This window comes from Beta vulgaris, chromosome 1 (genome assembly GCF_026745355.1).
Source record: "Beta vulgaris subsp. vulgaris cultivar EL10 chromosome 1, EL10.2, whole genome shotgun sequence".
NCBI classification, from domain to species: domain Eukaryota; kingdom Viridiplantae; phylum Streptophyta; class Magnoliopsida; order Caryophyllales; family Amaranthaceae; genus Beta; species Beta vulgaris.
The window spans coordinates 61,750,180-61,773,329 of NC_079202.1; the positions used below are offsets into that span (position 1 = coordinate 61,750,180).

The 23,150-nt window shown below is 32.6% G+C and overlaps 1 protein-coding gene across 1 annotated transcript; it reads left to right on the forward strand.

Annotated features, from left to right (window-relative positions):
- The first annotated feature begins 5,286 nt into the window (after nt 1–5,286).
- Nucleotides 5,287–9,794, forward strand: LOC104905069 (rho GTPase-activating protein 3). The gene is made up of 5 exons (XM_010693531.4): nt 5,287–6,031; nt 7,701–7,821; nt 7,925–8,044; nt 8,184–8,414; nt 9,007–9,794. The coding sequence occupies exons 1-5, from the start codon at nt 5,616–5,618 to the stop codon at nt 9,544–9,546; spliced, it is 1,428 nt and encodes a 475-aa protein (XP_010691833.1). The 5' UTR covers nt 5,287–5,615; the 3' UTR covers nt 9,547–9,794.
- The last annotated feature ends 13,356 nt before the right edge of the window (nt 9,795–23,150 follow it).

A 23,150-nucleotide genomic window follows, 5' to 3' on the forward strand; every position in this document is an offset into this window, starting at 1 on the left:
CTGGAAATAACTTCCGGTCTTTCGGAATATGATTGTCTTCTCAATCCGAAAAGTATAACTACATCTTAGGTTGTGTCTCTTCATATGAAAAACACTTGATTGAATGACCTTGATTCACCTTTAGTGGAACCATTTTTTGAGTGCTGTGTTAGAGCTGAACAAACCTTATCACACCTAATATGAACGTATTAGATCTGAAACTTATTTTTAAAAGTGAATAGAACACATCTTTATTGCGTTGATATTTCTATTCGTTGTCTTTACTTGATCACGACATTGACTTGTTGACTTTGCTATTTTGGGCTGAAAAACATTGAACCTGACCCTTATCTTTGGGCCTTCAAAGGCCATATTGAAAATGTGAGTAACTATACCTTATTTTTGGTGCAAATATTTACATATTTTTTATTATATTTTTAATAAGATAAGGAGAAACTTTGACAGATCGGGGGAAATAAAAGGGAGCACAACTTGTTAATGGTGAGAACCGATCCCAAGACAACTTGAAACCGAGAAGGAAGCTCTAACCACTAAGATATCCTTCACTCTCAACTGATAAAAGACATACTCGATACACATATTTACATATACCTTCTTAAATTGACAGATGTTTATATAAGTGTGTAGTTGACATATGCTTACCTAAGGAATATATAAATTTAAATCTGCTTATTGCTGAAGCCTGAAGCTTTAGATCAGAACTAAGAAAAAACTATTAACTACAAACAAAAAAAATATCATGTCATGTGCTGATGTGCAGGTCAAGTATTGCAATATTGGTCCCCTTACATGAAAACAACCTAAAACCAGAGCTTTAAAACTCCTCTAATAATTTAGAGTAAAACAATGCATTATCTTATCATTTTCTGTTTATACACACTAGTACTGAATATTTTGTTTTTTTTAAATTAATTGTAAGGGTTTGGGGCCACTAGTTTAATGACAACACAACTTGATCTCCTTAAATATAAAAATGAAAGTTAAATAATGTAGTATCTCTTAAAGGTATCACTACTTCACTAGGTATACATTGGTTGGCTTAACCTCAATCCCAATAAAATGCAGCTGAAATTTAGGTATCACCACTAAAATAGGATAAGGTGAAGAGGACCCCAAAATATATACAGGTTACCTAACTTACTCCATATTACATGCCTTCATACATCAACTTGTATGAAGTAGGAACCCTACTCCATACATATCATACGAGAAAGTATACTCCCATATTCGGTATGGAGAAACTTTTCCCATACCAGATACTTGATATAATTAGATGTAGCTCAGATATGATTTAATAGCTAATTGATATGATAAGATATTGTTAGGATATATAAGATTTCAACTAACAAGCCCAAAAAAAAAAAAAAAAGTTATAATTTTTTTTTATATTACTTTTGTCATTAAAATTACATAAATGCCATGGTATTGGCACATACCCGGTATGGGAATATCCTTGTTCCATATCATACATCTTTAATTCATTAATTCCATTACTATATAGGACTAATATATACCAGGGATGTCATGACCTATTAAGATTGAGATGCTATAAACGATAGGTCACATGTTCGAATCCTTCATTCCTTTCTTTATACTTTGTATTGACTTCGTGGCTTATATAGATCAAAAAAATATAGATATAGAAGTAACATATGTTTTTATTAGATTGATGATTCGGCACATCATGATCGTTTTAACTTTTTACTTAAAAAATAATCAATATAAGACTTTATTCTCTTCGTTGAAATAAGATGATCTGATATAAATTTATTAAATTGATCTAGTTTAATCAGAGAAATCTTCAGGCATACTTTTATGCTAATTCATAAATAAAAACTATAGATGATCTTTTAAAAAATTTCTCAATGTGTAATTTTTGTATATTCCAATTTTCATAATTTAAGCTATGGTATATATTTTGGAAGGTTTTCTAACTAGCTTCCAGAATATATAACTGTAGGTTGTTAAGGAGTTGTGGATAGGATTTATATTCAACAATGTGGGAAATTTCCTTCCAAAATTCAAACTCCCAACACTTCGTTTTCAGAGGGTAAGGATACTTTGGGTGGCTTTGAAGCTACTTCTTTGAAAGTTTTTGACATTATTCATTAATATTATGTCATGTGTCTCATAATGGATCATAATTTAAGGAGACTTATTTGTGCCATGATTTATAAGTTTAATATTACTCGCTACATTTCTCAATTCACGGAGTCCTAAACAATGTTTGGAGAAGAAAGAGATAGAGAGTAAAAAAAAAAAGGAACTCATTTGAGAGGAGAGAGATAAAGAGAGATTATTGTCTAAAAAGTAAGTATAGCATGTAATGTAAAACTTCTCACAAGAAAAAGTGTTGTGAGTATTATGAAATTGAGAAAGTAGTAACAAATCAACATCTCTTTTCTATCTCGTTATAATTATTACTATACTATTGTATTTGTATTCTTTTTTCAAAAAGGTTGGTTAATTCATGGCAGCATTACATTTGGCTCCTCTCATGGTGTTTTGTAAAATCATTATTACAACAAACCTATAAAGACGTGCAACAAAAGCGGCTCTTTTCATGCATTTTGTAAAATTATACTCCCTTCGTTCCATAATATAAGTCCTGATTCTATTTATACGCGGGAATTAAGGTAAAGTGGAATCTTATTTTATTTTGGATAAAAATATTCATTTTTATTGGGAAACACTTACATTATTATATCTTTGTAACAAAAAATAAAAACTGAACATCAATGTTGCATGGTTTAATGTGTAGAGGAGTTTAATAGGGTAGAAGATTCCAATTTGTCATTAATTATAGTGCATTGGAAGCTGAAATTATGATGGCATTTTGAGAATAAAATTACTTTCATGAGGGTATTTTGGGCATAATTATTAATTGAAAATAGAAATAGGACTTATAATTTGGGACACCTTATAAGAAAACAGGACTTATATTATGGAACGGATGGAGTATAATATGTTGGATATGTCATATGTATGTAAGGTTGTAACAATATCTTTTTATTCATAACATACTGTTAATTTGTCTAATTTACCTTTAATTTGCTTCTTCATCGTCTCTAAGCCATATCAATAACTATTACTCTTTTGCTCTCATATTAATTATAATAGTTCGACTCTTACAGTTAAAATTAGAAAAATTTGACCAGTTATACTTATTAGCGGAGTAATATGGAAATAATAATGTCATATGAGTTATTGTTATATTTATCGGTCTTGATCATTTGCATTTTTAACATATCAATTTACTATATTCTACTAACACATAAATAAAAACATAAATGATCAAAGTAGTAATTTTTAAAAGTACACTTTGATTGTTTTCATAAATACATGCATGAGAATTGACGAATTTTATCTCACTTTCTGTTTATGGGTATAATTTTTGCTGGATTCTTTATTAATGGATCAAATGGTTGGTGGGCATACCATAGTACCCAATAAGTAGATTACTAAATTCAGCTAAAAAAATCATGAAGTGTGGTGACAAAATACAAGTCAATATACTTCGTATGGTCTAAGAAGATCCTACATTATATAATTGTATATATTCTTTTGTAATTCCTTCCACTATAATTTATCATTAACTTGCAATCTTTTACTCCCTCCGTCCCAATTTATTTGCTACATTTTGTTATTTAGGGATGTCTCAATTTATTTGCTACATTTTGCCATTTAGGGTGTCTCAATTTATTTGCTACATTTGCAAATATTTCCATTTATAGTACATAGGTGATAGGTCCCACACTTTATTTACAAATTTGCAATCACTCCCTTCTTGATTTTGTAAATGTTTCCATATATAATACATAGGTTCCACAATTTACCTATTTGTTTTTTTGTTAATTCCGTTTATGTCAGTGGTCCCCACTCCCTCCTTGGTCTTTGTGAAAAAGTGCTTGTAGCAAATAAATTGGGACGGAGGGAGTACCTATCATTAATTTTGCATTGTTGAGTTAATTAGTAAGCCATTATATTTTTGGCTTTTTATTAATCTAGTTACAATTCATGCACTCTTATAAGTCTTAATTTCTAGGTCCCTCACATATAATGGTATATAATTTTTGTGGAAACACTATCTTCGTGTTCTTCCCCTTATTCTTAAGCAAAACTTGACATGTCGATTATGAAAGTAGACAACAATTGTTTCTGCTACCAAAAATTGAATAGACAACTAATACGATATATACAGACAAAAATAGTCGATAGTTGCACTATCATTAGTTCATATCAAACTAATCAAATCAATCAAGTGTGCCATCTAAGTAGTGATAATAATGGTTGTTTTTAAGTTAAATGACCAAACAACAAGAAAGTTGTTGAATTAGAATCGTTTGGTGAAGAAGTGGTAGTCATGAGGAACTTATAGGACATACGACACTTACATTTTAATTTGCAAATGATTGAGATTAAATTAACTAAATTACAAGAATGTCCTCTTATCAAACCTTAATCACAACTACCATATTATAATCAAACACTCTCAATAGGGTTTTCGTTTCCAGTTCATGAGAGTAATTAAGCAATCATAGTCTATAACAAATGCTAATCTTTTGTCCCATAAATCGAGTACCACTTGTGTATCTCTATTTTATTGATCGATATTATTATTATAACTCACAAACGCAATTTATAAGACGAGAGATCTGGATTCATCAATAACCCCATTAATGAGTTATAAATGTTCAGAAATAAATCACATGAAAATAGTGGCAACCATCATTCATCATTCTAAGGTAGTTATCTCCACACTCCTACAATTTAGGTAAAATAGTTAGTACTACACTCAAAAAGGTCCCATTGACCACAACTAAAAAAACTTACCAAACCAAGAATCTATAGAATTTCACAAAGGCAAAAGCTAACGGACGCCCCGGGGGCGCTAGATAAGAAATATATTGTTGTATTTAATTACTCATATTTATATAAAATAATATAATAATGTAGAATTCCAATGCAATGCATTTAAATGCTTTGCATTTGAATTAAATGTTTTCCCCTTTCCTTTTGAAAAACATTAAATGTTTTGCATTGGAATTATACATTATTCTATTATTTGTATAAATATAAGCAATTAAGTACAACAATGTATTTCTTATCTAGCGCCCCGGGGCGTCCGTTAGCAAGATCCTTTCACAAAAACTAGACTAAAATCAAAAGACATAAATAAAACACAAAGACAGCTAAATTGACATGTCTCAATCTTCATTGTCATTTACTTGTGAAACATTACATGTGTAATATCGTATAATCCATGATTGTATATTTGTATTCTTTCTTTCTTTCTTTCTTTCAGTCACAGAAATTTGCAGTAAACAACACTCCCTTAAAATTCCCACCTTCTCATATTCTCTCTCTTTCTTTTGTTTAACTTCCAAAAACGAACTCTTCTTCTTCTTCTTCTCTCCTCTCTTTCAAGCAATCAAAAATCTTGATTTTCTCTCTCCTCAAAATCTTGATTTTCCTTAATTATTACTCATACCCTTCACTAAACAAGTAACAATAATCAAAACCCATAAACATCTTTTAATCATCAATAATCAATAATCATTTTCCAGTGATGTTATATAGTTTTGTAGTAACTCGGAAATTATAACACAGTAAAAATGACACTTTTATTCCGATCTCGGTCGAGTCGACTCGGTTGTGACTCGGTTAACTCGGTTCTGAGTTCTGATGAAGAAACAGAAGAAGAAGAAGATGAAGAAAAAGAAAGTTTTGAAGAAGAAATTGAAGAATATGATCCAATTTCAACACCATTTATAAGCCCAGGATATGAGAAAAATAGGAGAGAGAATGGTGGAAATGGGCAGTTTCCAATATTGACATTTATGGCTTCAGCACTAAGAAAATCATTGCTTGTAACATGTAGTGTGGAGAGAGAAGATGTTTCATCGTTGGAAATTAGTTGCCCAACAAATGTTAGACATGTTTCTCATGTTACATTTGATCGTTTTAAAGGATTTCTGGGTTTACCTGATGAATTTCAACCTGATTTTCTTAAAAGGGTTCCTAGTGCAAGGTCAGATTTTTGATTTTTGATTTTTTGTGATTATAATGTTTTATTTCTGAATTAGTTTTGCATATTTAGTGGTTATTTTGGCTTCTAATTAAGTTTTTATGTAATGGGTATTGAAGTTTTAAGTTTGTTATTGATGCTTGATTGTGTTAAAAAAAAAAAATTGATGCTTGATTGTGTAAATTAGTATATAATGAGATCTTGGAAGTTTAATTTTGTTTGATTTAAATAGGGATTAATTGTGTGGTTAGTATTTTATGGGCTGTAGATTCCAAAGATCATTAGACTTTTCCTAGTTTTATACATTTGTTTGTTTGGTAATTTGGATTATTATGTCTTGAATTTAATTGAAATAATATTACTATTGATTTTAGGGAAAAGCTAGGTTGTATATAAGAAGCTAAAAATGGAAATAAGTTGCATTAATTGATCATTTATTACTTCGGTTGATGCAAAATTATTCCATAAATTTACAACTTATTTTCATTTTAAGTAGTGTATTTATGTCTTATATGCAACGATAAGGGCTGCATATAGCATAACCCTTGATTTTAATATAGGTCTTACCTTTTTGGTTCTTTCAAATTTACATGATTCCCACCTCCTCTTATATATAGTGGTACTTTGGAGTTGTATAGAAAAAATGAAGTGTGAATTACATGACAGAATATTTCTTTTGGATTAATATTGGAAGATTTTGGTAGATAAGTACATATTTTGGGAAGATTAAGAATTATTGTAGAAGCATTTCATAATATGAAGTAACACAGGACATTTAGTGGATTTTGGGTGTGAGGGTATAAAGTATAAACATTGAAGATTTGAGTAGGAAGAATGGAACAAGTATTCATCAAAACTACAGGAATCAATGCCTTCCCCCCCTTTTGTTTTTGCTTCTGGTTCCGTCTTGTGTGCATATGGCAGCTTGAAGCTGATGTAATCGGCAATGACTTGCTAACCATACTTTGAGAAATTCCAACACACATGTACAATAAAGACCGAAGATTCTTGGCATGAGTTGGGGGGTTTCCCCAATTTATCTCTTTTGAAGTGGTTAGGAATTTTGTAGAAGGTAAAGACAGGAGGTCATATAATCTCTATGCAATCTTTGTTCTAGTTACTTTTGGCATTTCGAATAGGGGTTGCCCACTTGCTCCTTCTCCCCAATTCTCTCAGCTATTCGAATCATCCTGCAAATGTGTTGGAACTCTTACTTTTATCTGTTTGAACCTTCGTTTTTACAAAGGTTTTCAACTTTTTTTACTCCTACACCCCTTTTGCCCTATCCTAGTCGTTTAAGTCAACAAATGATGTGATAACTTTGATGATAATTGTAATGCATAAGCTAATTTGTTTCGATTAATGATTCAAGTCCTTGATGTCAAAGACCTAAGAATTGGAGCATTTTGATGTTATCAAATGATTTAATCAAATTATGTAACTGTACAAGCTGCTTGACCTGCCAGCATGTTTTTGAGAGAAACTATCGTTATATTTGGTCGGTAGATATAATTATGGAATGATACTTCACATTAGTCTTAAGTGATTTTACAAATTCCTTCAATGCATCTGGCCGTTTCTTAACTTTGACTGGCGATTGCAGTAGAATGTCTTTCTTTTTTATTGCAGCTTTCTATTGAGTTATCTTATCTGAATTTTGTGTGTCATCCAGTGCAAGCGTGTTTGGTGTTTCTCCTCAGTCAATGCAGTGTTCTATTGATGAGAGAGGAAATAGTGTGCCCACTATACTACTTATGATGCAAAAGCGCTTGTATGCGGAAGGAGGCCTTCAAGTATGTTATTGACTTGAAAGTTTAAACAGTAGTGTAATTTAAGTATTAACTAATTCCAATATGTTTTTGTTTTTCCTATTTTCTACTCGGCCCCTGTTTGAAGGCAGAAGGAATATTTCGGATCAATGCTGAAAATAGCAAGGAAGAGTTTGTTCGGAGTCGATTGAACAAAGGGATTGTTCCACACGGAATTGATGTTCATTCTTTAGCAGGACTGATTAAGGTATATACTCGATCCAAAATGAGAATAACCAACCACTATGCTGATTGATTCAATTGTCTGAGAATAAGCACCTCACATACTTCCGTGGTACTAGTAAGCACTAGGTTCTGAAGTTGCTATTTGATAACTGAAACTGCAGGCCTGGTTTAGAGAATTACCGAAAGGAGTGCTTGATTGTCTTACACCAGAACAAGTGATGCATTGCAATACAGAAGATCAGTGCATGCAACTTGTAAAACTGCTTCCGCAAATGGAAGCTGCACTTCTTGACTGGGCTATCAATTTGATGGCAGATGTTGTGCAGAATGAACTTCATAACAAGATGAATGCACGGAATATTGCCATGGTCTTTGCCCCAAACATGACTCAGGTGATTTGAACTTCCACTTAAGCTTTTAGTTCGTTGGCGTCCTATTAATATGAATGTCTTCTCTCTGTTGTGTAAGACTATTAAGGGCCTGTTTGTTATTGTTTTGAAACCAAATGGAGAAAATTTTTATGGAACGGAAAATTGGAAAAGTATTTTGAAGTTTCTTTGTTATTGGCTTTTAACATTATCATTAATATAACTATGACTAATCTTTACTTCATTATACGACCTATAACTTTTAGAGTCTCAATACCAGACATTGAAATTGGAAGTGATGATGTTATATCTACATTATTAGCTTGTTATTTTTATTATGTTTGACAAGGAGTTGGCCTGTGGGTTGGGTTAGAGTTTTTTTTAGGTCGTCATGCTCAAAAAGTATCAAATATGCAATGAAATGTTGTATACAAAGTATGATAAATGCGTCAAATTCGAGTCATTGGAGTTCAGTTCAGGTTGGGTCAGAGATGGCCAGCTCTAGGTTCGATCAATAGCACCCATTTAGACTCCCAAACATGTCTTGCAGATGGCCAGTTCAGGTTTTGGACTCCCAAACATGTCTTTGTCAATATAAAAGATCCATGTCTTGCAGATGGCTGATCCATTGACAGCGTTGATCCACGCTGTACAAGTGATGAATTTCCTCAAAACTTTGATTGTGAGAACCCTGCAGTTAAGAGAAAAATCTGCAGCAAAAACAAGTGAGTTGTCATCAGGTTCTGACTCTTCAAACACTGCTACCAACATTCCTCACAAGTCTATTTCAATTGGAGAATTGATTTTTGAGAAGCAGCAACATACAATCACCAGCACCGATGATCAGCGTCACAGCAAAAAGTTTCTAAGAAGTGGCACATTAGACCGACTAGAATTCAGTCCCGAAAAGAAACATCGAAAATCTCAGAAGAAAAGCAATGATGAATTAAAAAGCATATATGGCTCCATTTCGGGTGATGGTTCTCCTGTTACGTCTGTGGCTGCCGAGTCATTAGATGAAGACAGAGACGGGGAAGGGATCTTGGAGAGGTTAAATCTCAGAAAAGGGGTGAAAAAACTTTGCAGGCATCCTGTTTTCCAGTTGAGTAAACCTACCAAGAAAACAGCTGAGCTTGAGATTGTAAATAGTAGATGAGATAATAATCACTGCTCAATTAGAGTAACCATTCACCATCATATGTTACTCTTAGCATTCTTTTATTTTTTGTGCTTTCTCTAGATTTATAGTAAGTTGCTGTGTGAGGATGTTAATGTAGATTTAACCCAGGGTTGTTAGGTGAATTTTAGTTAGTACTACTGTTTTTGTGACCTGAGATATTGCTTTAGTTATATGATTTCACTATATGTAATAGCTTTGTCTTTATTACACCATTATATTTTCAAGTGATTGTTCTCATGAGATTGAATATGTGATTGGAATGAAAAATAAGAAAACCAACTTGAAAATGGTTTTTGGATTCAGCTAAGGCCATATATCTAACATTTAGCAATCTAAATATAAAACAAGAGAGTAGTGGATCCTATATCAGGTAAAATTGTAAGCTAGGTTGCATATAGACGGATATGAGTGCGGATTCGGGTACGGGGACGGAAAACGGCAGGATTTTGAAATTTTAGGAAAGGGTACGCGTATCCATACAGGATATGTATCGTATCGGGCACGGATGCGGGTATGAGTATGTGACCTAGAAGAGTACCATGCTACATAGATTGTAACTTGTAAGAATACCCCCCAAACTCATGTTATTAACCTCATTTAGGGTATTACGGTATTACTCTTTTTTTTTTTTTTTTTTTTTTCCCCTCAAAAAACCTCATTTACAGTATTACTCTTTTCACCTAAATTTATTAGATCTGATTAGACCGGATGAGCCTCAACTTCACTATATGTATATATATACTTTTGAGGGGAATATGTATATATATACTTATACCGGATGTGTCTTAGTTAACCCAAAACTTACTTTTAAAAGATGAATAGAAGACACTCTTCAATTTTTAAAATTTTTGCCATCTATTCTTTCTTAAGCACGATTGGTATAAAGGTCTTTCAATAGTGCTAGTTTGGGATTTGTGACGAGACACGACCCACTGATTATGTATCTCAGCCCATTTAAGCATGATGACCGGAGATTAGGTAGTGTGGATCTTGGGCGTTATGGAGTTCCACATGAGGCAAAACCTTGGACCCAGAAATTTGGTACTTTGGCCCTTCCAAATGAAAGCCTTCGTCCAGCTGTTGCGGAAAAAAATGTTTTTTTTTTTTTTTATCTTTATCGAAGTTTCGATAGTGCAAATTTCTTTATGTTAGATTTTTTTTTTTTTTGAAGGATGTTAGATAAAACATATGAAAAGGTGTTTAGTAGGGATAAACATAATAAATAAATCGGTTTTTTCACCAAGTATCCCCGAGTTTTCGAGAAATTCACCCGGTACCCCTATGTTTTCAAAATTCACAGGGTACCCCTCATTTTTATGTAAATACACCCAGATACCCTAAATGACTAACGGCGTAAACCACCATTAATCATTAACCCTAATATTCTTTTTTTAATCCTAATTAATTCCTAATCATAACCCTAATCCTAACTCCTACCTCTAATCCTAACCCCAAACCCTAACTCTAACCCTAACCTTAACCCTAACCCATCCTTCCACCACTCACGCCACCACCCTCCCCCTATCCCAGTAGCCCCCTTTCCCCACCCCAGCCGCAACCGCCCTCCCTTTCGCAGCCCCTCCTCCACCCTTCGCAACCCCTCCCCCCACCCCCAGTCGAGTTTCGAAACCCCTCCCCCCACCCCCGGTCGAGTTTCGCATCCCCTCCCCCCACCCCCGTCGAGTTTCGAAGCCCCTCCCCTCATCCCCGTCAAATTTTGAAACCCCACCTCCGTCGAGTTTCGAGCCCAGAAAATTGAAACTTGACGTGGGTGGGGAGGGGCTTCGAAACTCGACGGGGGTGGGGGAGGGGCTGTGAAACTCAATTGGGGGTGGGGGAGGGATTGCGAAGGGTTGGGGTGGGTTAGAGGTTGCGAAGGGGTGGGGGAATGGCTGCTAAGGGGAGGGCGGTTGCGGCTGGGAGAAGGGGGTGCTACTGAGCTGGGGAATGGGGGTTACTGGGTGGGGGAGGGGGTGGTGGAAGGGTTAAGGGTTAGGGTATGGTTAGAAGTTAGGGTTAAGATTGGTTAATTAGGATTAATACTAACAGTGTCAACTTCCGTTAGTCACTAAGGGTATCTGGGTGTATTTACATAAAACTGAGGGGTACCCTGCGAATTTTGAAAACATGGGAGGTACCTGGTGAATTTTTTGAAAACTCGGAGGTACTTGGTGAAAAAACCGTAAATAAATTTACAGGAAAAGTCCTTAGTGGATCGATTTTTTACTCTCTCTGTCTCCAATTTGTCTTAAAAGTTTGTATTTATCGTAACTGAGTAAATCTTCAAAAAATGGAGGGAATACTCCCCCCGGATTTTATTAGTCTATTCACTCATTTAGTAGTTTGCTCACTCCTTTTTGTTTTTGGAATGGTACTACCAATTCTATATTATTATTTTTACAATAAAGTTTTTCTCATTTTACTTCTTTTGACTCACAACATTAACTTTAATACAATATGTGATAGATTAATACTTACTCTTTCATTGGATATGTTATTATTCTCATATTTAGGAGCAATGACGGATCTAGAAAATATATTTAGTGGGTCAAAATAAAAATGAAGAAATTTAGAGGTATCAAATAGTTAAATTGAAAGACTCCAAAATCTCAAAAAGTTTACGAGAAAATTTCGTACATATTTGAATGGGATCAATTGACTCCACAACTTGCTATGTGGTTTCGCTACTGTCTAGGAGATCAATAAAGACTGGAGTCATTCTTCGAGGCCATTACCACATCCTTAGTAATACTTAAAATTTGGTGGTTTAGATTTCATATAGAAAATTAATGGCTAGAAATTTCCATGACAGTGATTAGTGATGATAACTCTCATTTGCTAGGAGAGAGAAAATTAGTGGTATAAGTCCTATAGAACTTTCTCCTGTGAAAATGTTCTAAATATTAAAAATGAGCGAAGTATATGTTGCAATGCACCTTTCTCGCAATTTTCAATCAATTGGAGGTTTTTTTTTTTTCAAGAATATAAAAGAGTATTACGAATTTATTTAGCGAGTTGATTGATAATTGATCGTACCTTGTAAATACTAACAAACAACTATTTTATGCCTTTTAAAGCCAACAACCGTTTTATGAGATCCATTCTGGATCATACTATAGCTAGGTACAAGTGGATGCCATCGAATGGCAAAACTCTAATCCACGTTGATAGAAAAGTTGCAACAATTTCCCTAAGCCCATAACTATGATGTTTTCAAATAAAATAAAAAAAATTGTATATGTTTCAAAATATAAGGCATTTATATTTTACAAAAAATTATTTAGATCATAAATATCTCTCATGATATGATAAATAAAAATTATACCGTTGAATTCGTCTTGAAAAATACTATGATAATAATATTTTTTAAAATTTTCTATCAACATATATTAAGAGCAATTAACGGTCAAAATTCGACCTCGAACATCATGCATACTATATATTTTGAAACGGGGAAGTATGAAGTTATAATCAGAAAGTCTTTATTTCCTTATCGTATAAAAACAAAAACAAAAATAGTTGATATAGAAATTAAATGAGAAGCTCTTATTTACTGTTGGACCATTCAATATTCATCTAACAAATTAGTTAATTCCGTTTCCTATTCCCCATCTAATCTAATAATGCTATGTCTATAAAGTTATTATGGAAGGAAATTGCTCCAGGAGAGGATTTAGACATTTTCCCTATTTATATTGATCGATTTTCTTTGTGTAAGGTTATATCACTTATATGTCATATTGTCATGTCTTCCTCGATCTTCATAAACCATAAGGCTAAAACATGGGATAAAGCTTATCCACATGTACAATAATAATACTTCTACTTCCTCAACTCATATTACCTGATAAAAAATTGTAAAATAATAACAATAATTTTGATTGCTGGATTCTTTTTTATTGTAGCAATTGAGTTTTCACGATTGAGAATTAAGGTTGGCCTAGTGTTTGTAAGATCCTCCTTCCACCTTGTGACAGGGGTTCGATTCTCACCTTGCAAGAAGGATTCCTAATTTTCCCCTTCTTTTCAAGGGTATTCTCCTTACCTTCAAAAAAAAAATTGAGTTTTTACGATTGTCAACTCAAATATTTAATTATTAAAAGAGACGGTCTAATTTCAATATAAAAGTAGACCTAGTCACTAAATAGATTAAACCAGTCACCGAAAGAAATTAACCTAGTTATTATTGGGCCAGTTCTCTTTTTAATATTGGGTTTATCATTGTTTAATTATAATTTAGAAATAGGCAGTCTCTTACGAGATAATCTCATAAAAATTTGATATTTTGAAAATATATATGGAGACAAATCTAACAAAACCCACTGACTATATCTTTAATTACTTTTTAATAATATAAGAATCCAATTGTTGCAGTTGAAAAAGAAAGGGAGAAAGTAATAAATAAGCTAAGTCTGCCAACAGCCAACCTTAATTTCTTCTCATTATTGGAGGGATTTTCACTGCCCACCATTGATGCGCGAGGGTCATAGAATCAAACTTGGAAAGGATGAGGAGTTAGCTCATGTGGTAGAGCACTCCCCTCTGATCTCTGAGGTCAGGGGTTCGATATTTACCCCCAACATTATGTTGGGATATTTCCTTAGCATGCTTTGCATGCTTTACTAGCCAATGTGCTGGTAGTTCCTACAAGGCTAGTAGCCTTGATAGGGGTTAGCCCTTGGGCTGACTTAAATTTCCCAATCAAAAAAAAAAAAAAAAAAAAAAAATTGAATCAAACTTGGGAGAGGAGGGCATTACACTGTACACCACCAAACTTTGCAATGCAGAACGACATTTTCTTTATCCGAAAAGATTAGCTAGATATTGAAAACTTAAACTTCTTATACATAATTTATTTTCTTTATTTGTTGTTAAGAAGATTAGAAGAAGCGTTTTACAGTCTACGAAAGCAGATGGATAACGAAATTATCCACGGCGAACACAGTTTCAATGTTCAAATCCCTTTTTCTTTCTTTCTACTTTGTAGTTTGTACTGCCTTCGTGACTCATATGAATAATAATAAAAAAACCGATGGATAACGAAATTATCCACAACGAACACGATTTCAACATTGCTAGCTAAACAACCTCTCCAGCTTCCTCTCGAAATTTCTGTGTACCCTCAATAATCACAGCCTCAAGGCCGTCGGCGGCCGATTCAGCCCTCTTGTCGCGTGGTTTCTAGCGTTTAGTGGTGCAATTGGTCTATTGTGTTTTCGCAATATATTTCCTTCACTTGTGTGGTATAAATAATCCCTAATTTCATTTTCTTCGGTTGGTCGTGGACAAGAAAAGAAAGGAGTTGATCCCTCAATCAAAGCATCACTTAACTGTTGGTTGTCATATTTGTAGTACTAAGGTTATTAATGGTGTCTTTAATAATGTTTTACTTTGTAGTACTGATTGTGTGTTGGGTCTTGTAAGTTGTAACCGACAAAATGGCCTTATGTCATGAGTAGTGGGTTTTGTGTTGCTTGTATGTACTTGTTGGAAAAAAAAAAAATCCACCTCTTAAGTGTCCCTACTCCCTAACTAGATTGAACAGTGTTTGGTATACCAGTTGATATACTTAATCCTAATTCCTAAGGGTGATATTAGACATCAACATCTAACGGGGTCATGAATATATATATATATATATATATATATATATATATATATATATATATATTTTGCACACGATGTGTTTGAATTTTTTTCGAAACAGATATTCGATTTTCTCTGGTATAAGAGTCAAAATTTAAACATTAGACATATGAAGTATAATTGTTTATAGTTGCAAAATTTGATTGGTTTAGTTTCTGTCACTTAAGTCTCTCACCATTATTTTTGTCTTTTTTTTCTTTTTACTTTTCAAAGTTAAATTCTATGAACAAAATAGAAATTATATTGAATTTATTTATGATTTCTAATATTATAATTTTTTAGTTGATTTTTGAATTAAGTATAGTACTAACTTCTAAATTCTAAACACTATAAAAAAGTAAATAATTTTTTTCCTTGTCTAACTTCTAAATTATGATTTCACTACAAATACACCTCTATCTTTATCATGACTCACCATTAATTGGTAATGGTTCTTGAGAATAGTGATTTGTAAGTAAATTTTTGTAATTATTTTTGTATGTATTGACGTTCTAGGTTATTAGTTTTAGTTTGTATGTTAATTTTAATTAGTTTTAATAAAGTTTCCCGATTATTTGAGTGATTTGCGTGATTTTTATAACGTGATTTTCTCAATTGTATGAGTGATTTGTAAAGTTTCTTCTTTTAAGTGATTTGTGAGTAAGTGTTGTAAATTAATTTTCGGTAGTTTTCTTTGAGTGTCGATTTTGATTTTGACATTTCTTTTGTAATTTAGAAAAGGAAGGAGGGGCAAAATAAGCATTTCAAAAGAGGACACCATTGCTCCCCCTTCCTTTATATAATAGAGATATATATATAACCCAAGACAAACAAATATCATGTTGTCATATGTACTCTCTCATTTTTCACATAATCAAATGAGATACCAAACAATAAAAATGTGTGTTTTTAGACTCAAACTCATGAACTCTCATTTGATAACCTAATGTACTAACCAACTCTACTACCATACTCATGCTGGTATATTTAAAGACAAGATAACATTTCTATTTTTGAATACTTCAAATGCACATTTAAATAATTTGGGGCGTATCGTCCGGGACAAGAACTAGTTATTATATTATATCCTACTTTACTATTCAAGTAAAAATATTTATATAATATATATTAGCTAAATTAATAAATTAATCTATATATAACCTAAAACCCAAGACAAACAAGTGTCATGCTGCTACATGTAATATCCCATACTCCACACAATCAAATGAGACATTAAACAATAAAAATGTGGTTTCAAGACTCGAACCCTTGACCTCTCATTTGATATGCTAAAGCACTAACCAACTACATTACAATACTCAATTAGTCTTTTTTTGGGGGAAAATCATTTAAAGACAAGATAATATTTCTATTTTTGAAGACTTCAATGCATATTGATAAATAATTCAGGACCTATAGTACGAGACACAAACTAATACTCCCTCTGTATTTTTTTATCTTTCCATTTAGAATCTTGACATTATTCACAATTAGAGAGAATCTTTTAGATTTTTCTCAATATATAAGAAAAAATATTGTCATATGGAGTCTTGTTTGATTCGTCTCAATGAGTACTTTATTAATATACAATTATTATAATTTTTATTAATATATAATGAAAGATATTTAATACTTCCTCCGTTCTATAATAAGTGAAACATAGGGATTGGGCACAAGATTTAATAAACATCACTTTCAAAAGCCACAAAGTCATAAAATACCCTTTTCATTATCAAAAGGATGTTCATCCTACACCTTGCCCATGTGGCTGGCTTTTGACAGTATTTTTGAAAGTGGACCAGCTCTTACTCTCTCATCACTAAAAACAATTTTTTTTAATGTACAAATGCATATGGTTTGGTGTACAATAATATACGAGTGTACATTTGGGGATTTTGAGTGATCAAAACAATGACCATCAGTGTACATTGTGATTTTATTGAATTTCGGTATGAGACTGTAATTGTACATATTGAATTTCATTAGTGAACAAACATCAAACACACCAATGTACAAAGATTGGAAATTACTCACTTGACATATTTCGGTGTGAGACTGTAATTGTACATATTGAATTTCATTAGTGAACAAACATCAACACACCCAGTGTACAAAGATTGCAAATTACTCACTTGACATCAGATTCAGGAATTAACCTGGGTTACTTTCAACTGAGGGTTGTCATTGTACATTTTGATTTTATTAATGAACAACCACGAAGCCAAGAATGTACAAGGAGGTTGAGTATGGAAAAGAGAGAAGTGGTGAATTTCGGTATGAAACTGTAATTCTACATATTGAATTTCATTAGTGAACAAACATCAACACACCAGTGTACAAAGATTGCAAATTACTCACTTGACACCAGCTTCAGGAATTGAGTTACTTTTAGCTGGGGGGCTGTCATTGTACATTTTGATTTTGTTAATGAACAACCACACACGAAACCAAGAATGTACAAGGAGGTTGAGTGTAGAAAAGAGAGAAGTGGTGAACAGTATATGGGGGAAATGATGGCGGTTGACATCAAATCAGTTATTAAATGGGAACAGTAACTGATCAATTTTTGAATTTTCGACATGTACACTGGATGTAATGGGAATGTACATTAGTTGTCAAATCAATAACTTTTTAGCATGTTGAATGGCGCCTTTTATTCTTCTTTCCTTGCGTTTTGGAGCTGGTGTAGGATGCTCATCCTACACCTTGGTCCAGGATCTACTAATTGGTTTGTGATGGGTATTCTTGTCATTTTATAACTTTCTTTCCATTTGAGGTATGTTTCACTTATTTTGAAATGTTTTAAAATAATAAATATTTCACTTATTATGAAACGGAGGAAGTATAGAAATAGATTAAGTGCATTTGACAAACATATAAAGTCAAAATAGGAAAGATAAAAAAAATATAAAGAATATATATCTTAAAAACCTATAAAGGAGGCCACCTTAAAGAAACATGTTGACTACTTGACTATATGAGAGAGCCATAGAGGCTAGGCCCCTACCTGCCCTCTTTGTAATGACATAATTAGATGATGTATCACTAAGTTGTTTGTCATCTTTTCATTTTCTATAAATAGTTTACAACGAAAAAGTAAAAAAAGACAAAAAAATTGATATCAAAGTTAAGTTAAAGTGGTACTAAAATAGAGTATTTTGGTACCAACTCTATTTTAATATCAATTGTTAGTTTGATACCGAGGTTACATTTTGGTACTGTAAATTTATTTTTGTACCACTTTGACTTAGATTTGATATCGAAAATTTTTGTCTTTTTGTAAGAGATGTTATTTTAGCATCTCACTATGAGACGCCTATAACACCTCATTTAGAACACAGAATACCATTAAATGTAATAGATAATGTTTCTTAATTATTTTGAATATCATAAAATTTGCAAACTTTCAAAACTACACTCTCTACTTTTTCTGCACAGCTACTTTTATTTTTTCTTAATTTTTTTAGGCTTCTGAATTTTTATTATTTTTTTCTGTAAATGAGTAAAAATGACTTAAAAAATAGTACTCCCTCTGTCACAATTTAGTTGCTACATTTGCTTTATCACAGTTTACGAGATGCAACTTCAAATACCAATATCTTGAGTTACATATATGAAAAAATTAAAAAAAAATTATATTTGAAAAATACAAATTGGGACAAATCAAACAAGATCCAACATGACTATGTTTTTTCTTATGTATATGGAGTAAAAGATAGTCAAATTAAAGTTATGACGTGAATAGTGCCTCCTACGATCAAAATGCAGCAACGAAATTGGGACGGAGGGAGTAGATCCTTAAGCGATTCAATCATTCATGAAAAATAGTCATGTATCCTACTTTAATTTGTCTGAACTCTGACTATGACATTCATTCATATCATTGGCTTGCAACCTGACTTCTGTGGACCACATTAATGTTAATATATATCAAGATAAAGGTTATGTTTAGTTCACCTAAAATTTTTTGATCTGAACTTATCTGATCTGATTTGAACTTATTTTTTCTGATCTACAAGATCTTATCTTTTATAAAATATATTATTACTATTATATTATTACTTTGTAATTTATTATTATGCAATATATTATAAAATCTTATTTATAGTGTTACTATTATTATCATTTTATTTCTATCACAAATCTTACACAACTTTATTAATAATAATTACTATTATTATTATTACATTATTTTAATAACAATATAATTATTATAATAATAATAATTACTAAAAATAATCATATAACCCAAGTCATTAATTTATAGGAGCACTTATAAAATATTTCACACTTTGCCTTAAAAAAAATGTTTCGCACTTGAGAAGTCGGCAGACTCAACTATTTTTTTTTCATATAAAATAAAATAAGAAATACAAACAACTATGACCTGCACAAGAAAGAAATGGATAGTGTGCAACTTCAAATAGCTAGATAGATTGGAATTCGATAGGAAGAGGTATACATGATTTATTTATACTCCCTCCCTCCCAAAATATAGTTCTCATTTTCCTTTTTTCACGGTAATTTATGCAAGTAGAATTTAAGATGGCTAGTAAATATTTTTTGTTTATTTAAATAACTGTTGTACGGAAAAAGATGATTTTAGGCGAGAAAATGGAGAATAATTGGTGAAAGAGCATTAATTGTAACATTTTGGTCGAATAAACAAAGGAAAAAACAAAATTCAAGAAGCAAATGAATGATGGGACACAGTTTTTCTAGACAAACTAGTGAGTGTCCCAGGCGATGCTCCAGATTGTTTCTTTTCGTAATTTTTTGTCTTGTGAGGAAAAAATTGAAGTCATAATTTGAAGAATACAAGAAATTGGAGTAAGAGTTTATGTCTACAATGTCTACTATCATTACCATTAATGTGTTAGGTATCCAACTACTTGTGTAGTCTTTTAATGAAATATAATTACAAGACATTATTATATTTTATTTTGAAATATTAAACAATGATATTATGTTGGATCAATGGTTAAGCTTTCACTTTCTATTTCAAAGGTCACGTGTTCGATAGCTTCTAACCACACGACATATTTTTTTTAGTTGAGGGGTTTGACATGAAAATAGAGTATTTGCATTAGAACCTTAGAGGAGAGTGCCACATGGCACATAGACATTCTTATGAACGCCTTTTAATATATTAGTATAGATTACGAAAAAATGTGGAATTAAATATGAAAATGGAAACTATATTTTGGGACACCCAAAATAAAAATGGAAACTATATTTTAGGACGGAGGGATCGGAGTAATTTGTATCTCGCACTTAGCTTATTTTGAAATGTAATCCGAACTTAGTATTTTCGTTGTCATGAATTTGAGCTATCATATTTTATATATTTTTTATTTTGCCGTCAATCTCATGTTCTTAACACGTGGCTTTTAATTTTCTATTATTTAATAACAAAATAACTTAAAATAATGATAACAATGACATTTATAATAATAACAACAAGATTAATAATAATTACAATATTAATAATTAATAAGTACAACAACAATAATAATAATCAATACTTTGATCAAATTTTTTTTCTCCTAATAAATTAGTATTATTTTTAAACTCTCTTTATAACCCACAAGGAGGATAACGGTTGGGAACATTCTTAGAGTAATAAACAAGCAAACGGTTTTACAATGTAACTAATCAGGGTAACTTATAAAATTTAACTAAAGTTGCTCCATCCTCTCACTTTAAGGAGGCATAAGTCATGATAATCATATTTTTTAAAAAATTGATAAGAAGAATTCTTTTGAACTATTCTCGTGCAGACTCACTTAAAGGCTCGTTACAAGCCAAACACTTACCAACCCCCTTTTCCCCTTAAATCCCAAGTAAATGCTATGAACCATAATCATATGCTATGGCCTAAGACGACGTACAGGTACAGCTACGGGTGAATAGACTGATGCTATATATGGACCATAAGGCCGACCTTTTTGTCACAAAAGTTAAATGCAGTACCTGTGGCCTGTGGGTTGTACAACTACACAAGCTGCTAATAATAAAAACATAAACACTGTTAAAGGGGACGACTAATTAACAAAATACATGTTAGCTAAATTTTATCCTGAGAGTAGGGATGGCAGTGGGGCGGGTCAAGTAGGAGACCCGCTCCATCCCCGCCCAATTGGGGCGGGGATAGGTCTAGGTTTGGCGGGGATGGGGCGGGGATAGAGATTAAAATTGTACCCGCAATGGGTGGTGGAGCGGGTGTGGATTTTATGTTATACCCGCCCCATCCCCGCCCGCCCCACCCCCGCCCCGCATATTTATTATTAAAATTGTATTTATATACATATATATTACTAACGTATTTGAAGACACTTTTGAAATGTAATAAAACATTTGCCTTTGTTAATGTATTTTAACTTTTCTTTTACTATATTATATTGTGATTTTGTGAAGTAGACAACTATAATGGGCTTATGGCAGATTTTTTGATGGATTTTTTGCGGGGATGAAGTGGGTATGACGCGGGTGCGGGGGTGGGGCGGGGGCGGGTCTAGAATTTCCCCCCGCAATGGGTGGTGAGGCGGGGATGGGGATGAAATCTTTCCCCGCAATGGGTGGTGGGGCGGGGATGGGGATGAGAATTTAATGCGGGTGCGGGTGTGGGGGTACCATCCTCCGCACCCGCCCCGCCCAATTGCCATCCCTACCTGAGAGTACTCATGATTTTCGTATGATAGTATTGTAGAGCTCGTTTGGTTCACTTTTTTAGGGTTCAAGAAATGGAATCAATTACCGATTCCCTTTTCTTTATGTTTGATTCAACGTACTCCTTACCAATCCATTACCATTACTTGGTGGTAATGGACTCCCCCAATTTATTACTTCCCCTCCTCTCAAGTAACAAAATCCATTAGTTAGTGGTAAGGTTACCATTTCATTTCCATCATGGTTTGAATCAAATGTAATCATTTTTATTACCATTTTCCTTCTTTATTTGTTTTTATTCCCTTTCCACTTCATATCTTGAACCAAACGACCCCATAGTATAAAAACAAAAAATACCGAATTATTGATTGGAAAATGCTAGAGTGTATGGGTAGATGGACGTTTTTCTAATCGCCATTATTGTGAGATTTAGACTTTTTGATCAGTAAAATAAATAATTATGGATATTTTCAGGTAAGTTTATAAATTGAAATATTCAATTATTACTCAAACTCTCAAAGCCATGATGGATATGTTAATACTATCTCATTTCAAGAAAACATTGTTCCTATTTCTCCATTTTTTGATTTGTCAACACATGTTTTATGTCATTGTCATTTACATTACATTCGTTTTTCAATAAATGAAATACTTTACTTATTTGAAATAGTTACAATAAATACAACCAAGCTCAAATGGTTAAAAAATTTCAATATTATTACAAATATGCTACCAAAAAGCAAGGGAAGACTACAACTTTTTTGTTTCACCACTTGAGTTACCTTACTTTATTATAGTCCCAACTTTCACTCTCAACATACCTTGGTATTCCCCAATCCCCCACTTCTCTGATCTATGTTTCACTTATTGAGAAACGGAAAGAATATATATTAATAAAAAAATATAAAAATTAATTTGATGTTCATAATATATGGATTTATTGAGATGAATCAAATAAAACACCCTATGTCTATGTTTTCTTTTATAATACAATTGAAGGATTAATTATATGAGGAGCACTTTTATATGTACCATTCTTTTTGGACAAACTTATTGAGAGTGAGGAAAAATGGTAAACAAAAATTCAACTCCAAAGAACTCCTGAATAAGGCTTAATCTAAGGTTATGAAATCAAACCTCTACCACGATCCACGCACTACGATCTACTTTACTAGGCATAAAAAACCATTGCATGTCTCAAATAATACTACTTTGTAAACATTCAACTCCAAAGAGCTCCTTAATAAGGCTTAATCTATCTAAGGTTATGAAATCAAACCTCTACC

What these genes read in the sequence shown, in the direction of transcription:
- LOC104905069 (XM_010693531.4), top strand. Translation starts at nt 5,616, where the DNA reads ATGACACTTTTATTCCGATCTCGGTCGAGTCGACTCGGTTGTGACTCG. An exon ending in AAAAGGGTTCCTAGTGCAAG is followed by an intron (nt 6,032 to 7,700) that starts GTCAGATTTTTG and finishes TGTGTCATCCAG; the next exon opens with TGCAAGCGTGTTTGGTGTTT. An exon ending in ATGCGGAAGGAGGCCTTCAA is followed by an intron (nt 7,822 to 7,924) that starts GTATGTTATTGA and finishes CCCTGTTTGAAG; the next exon opens with GCAGAAGGAATATTTCGGAT.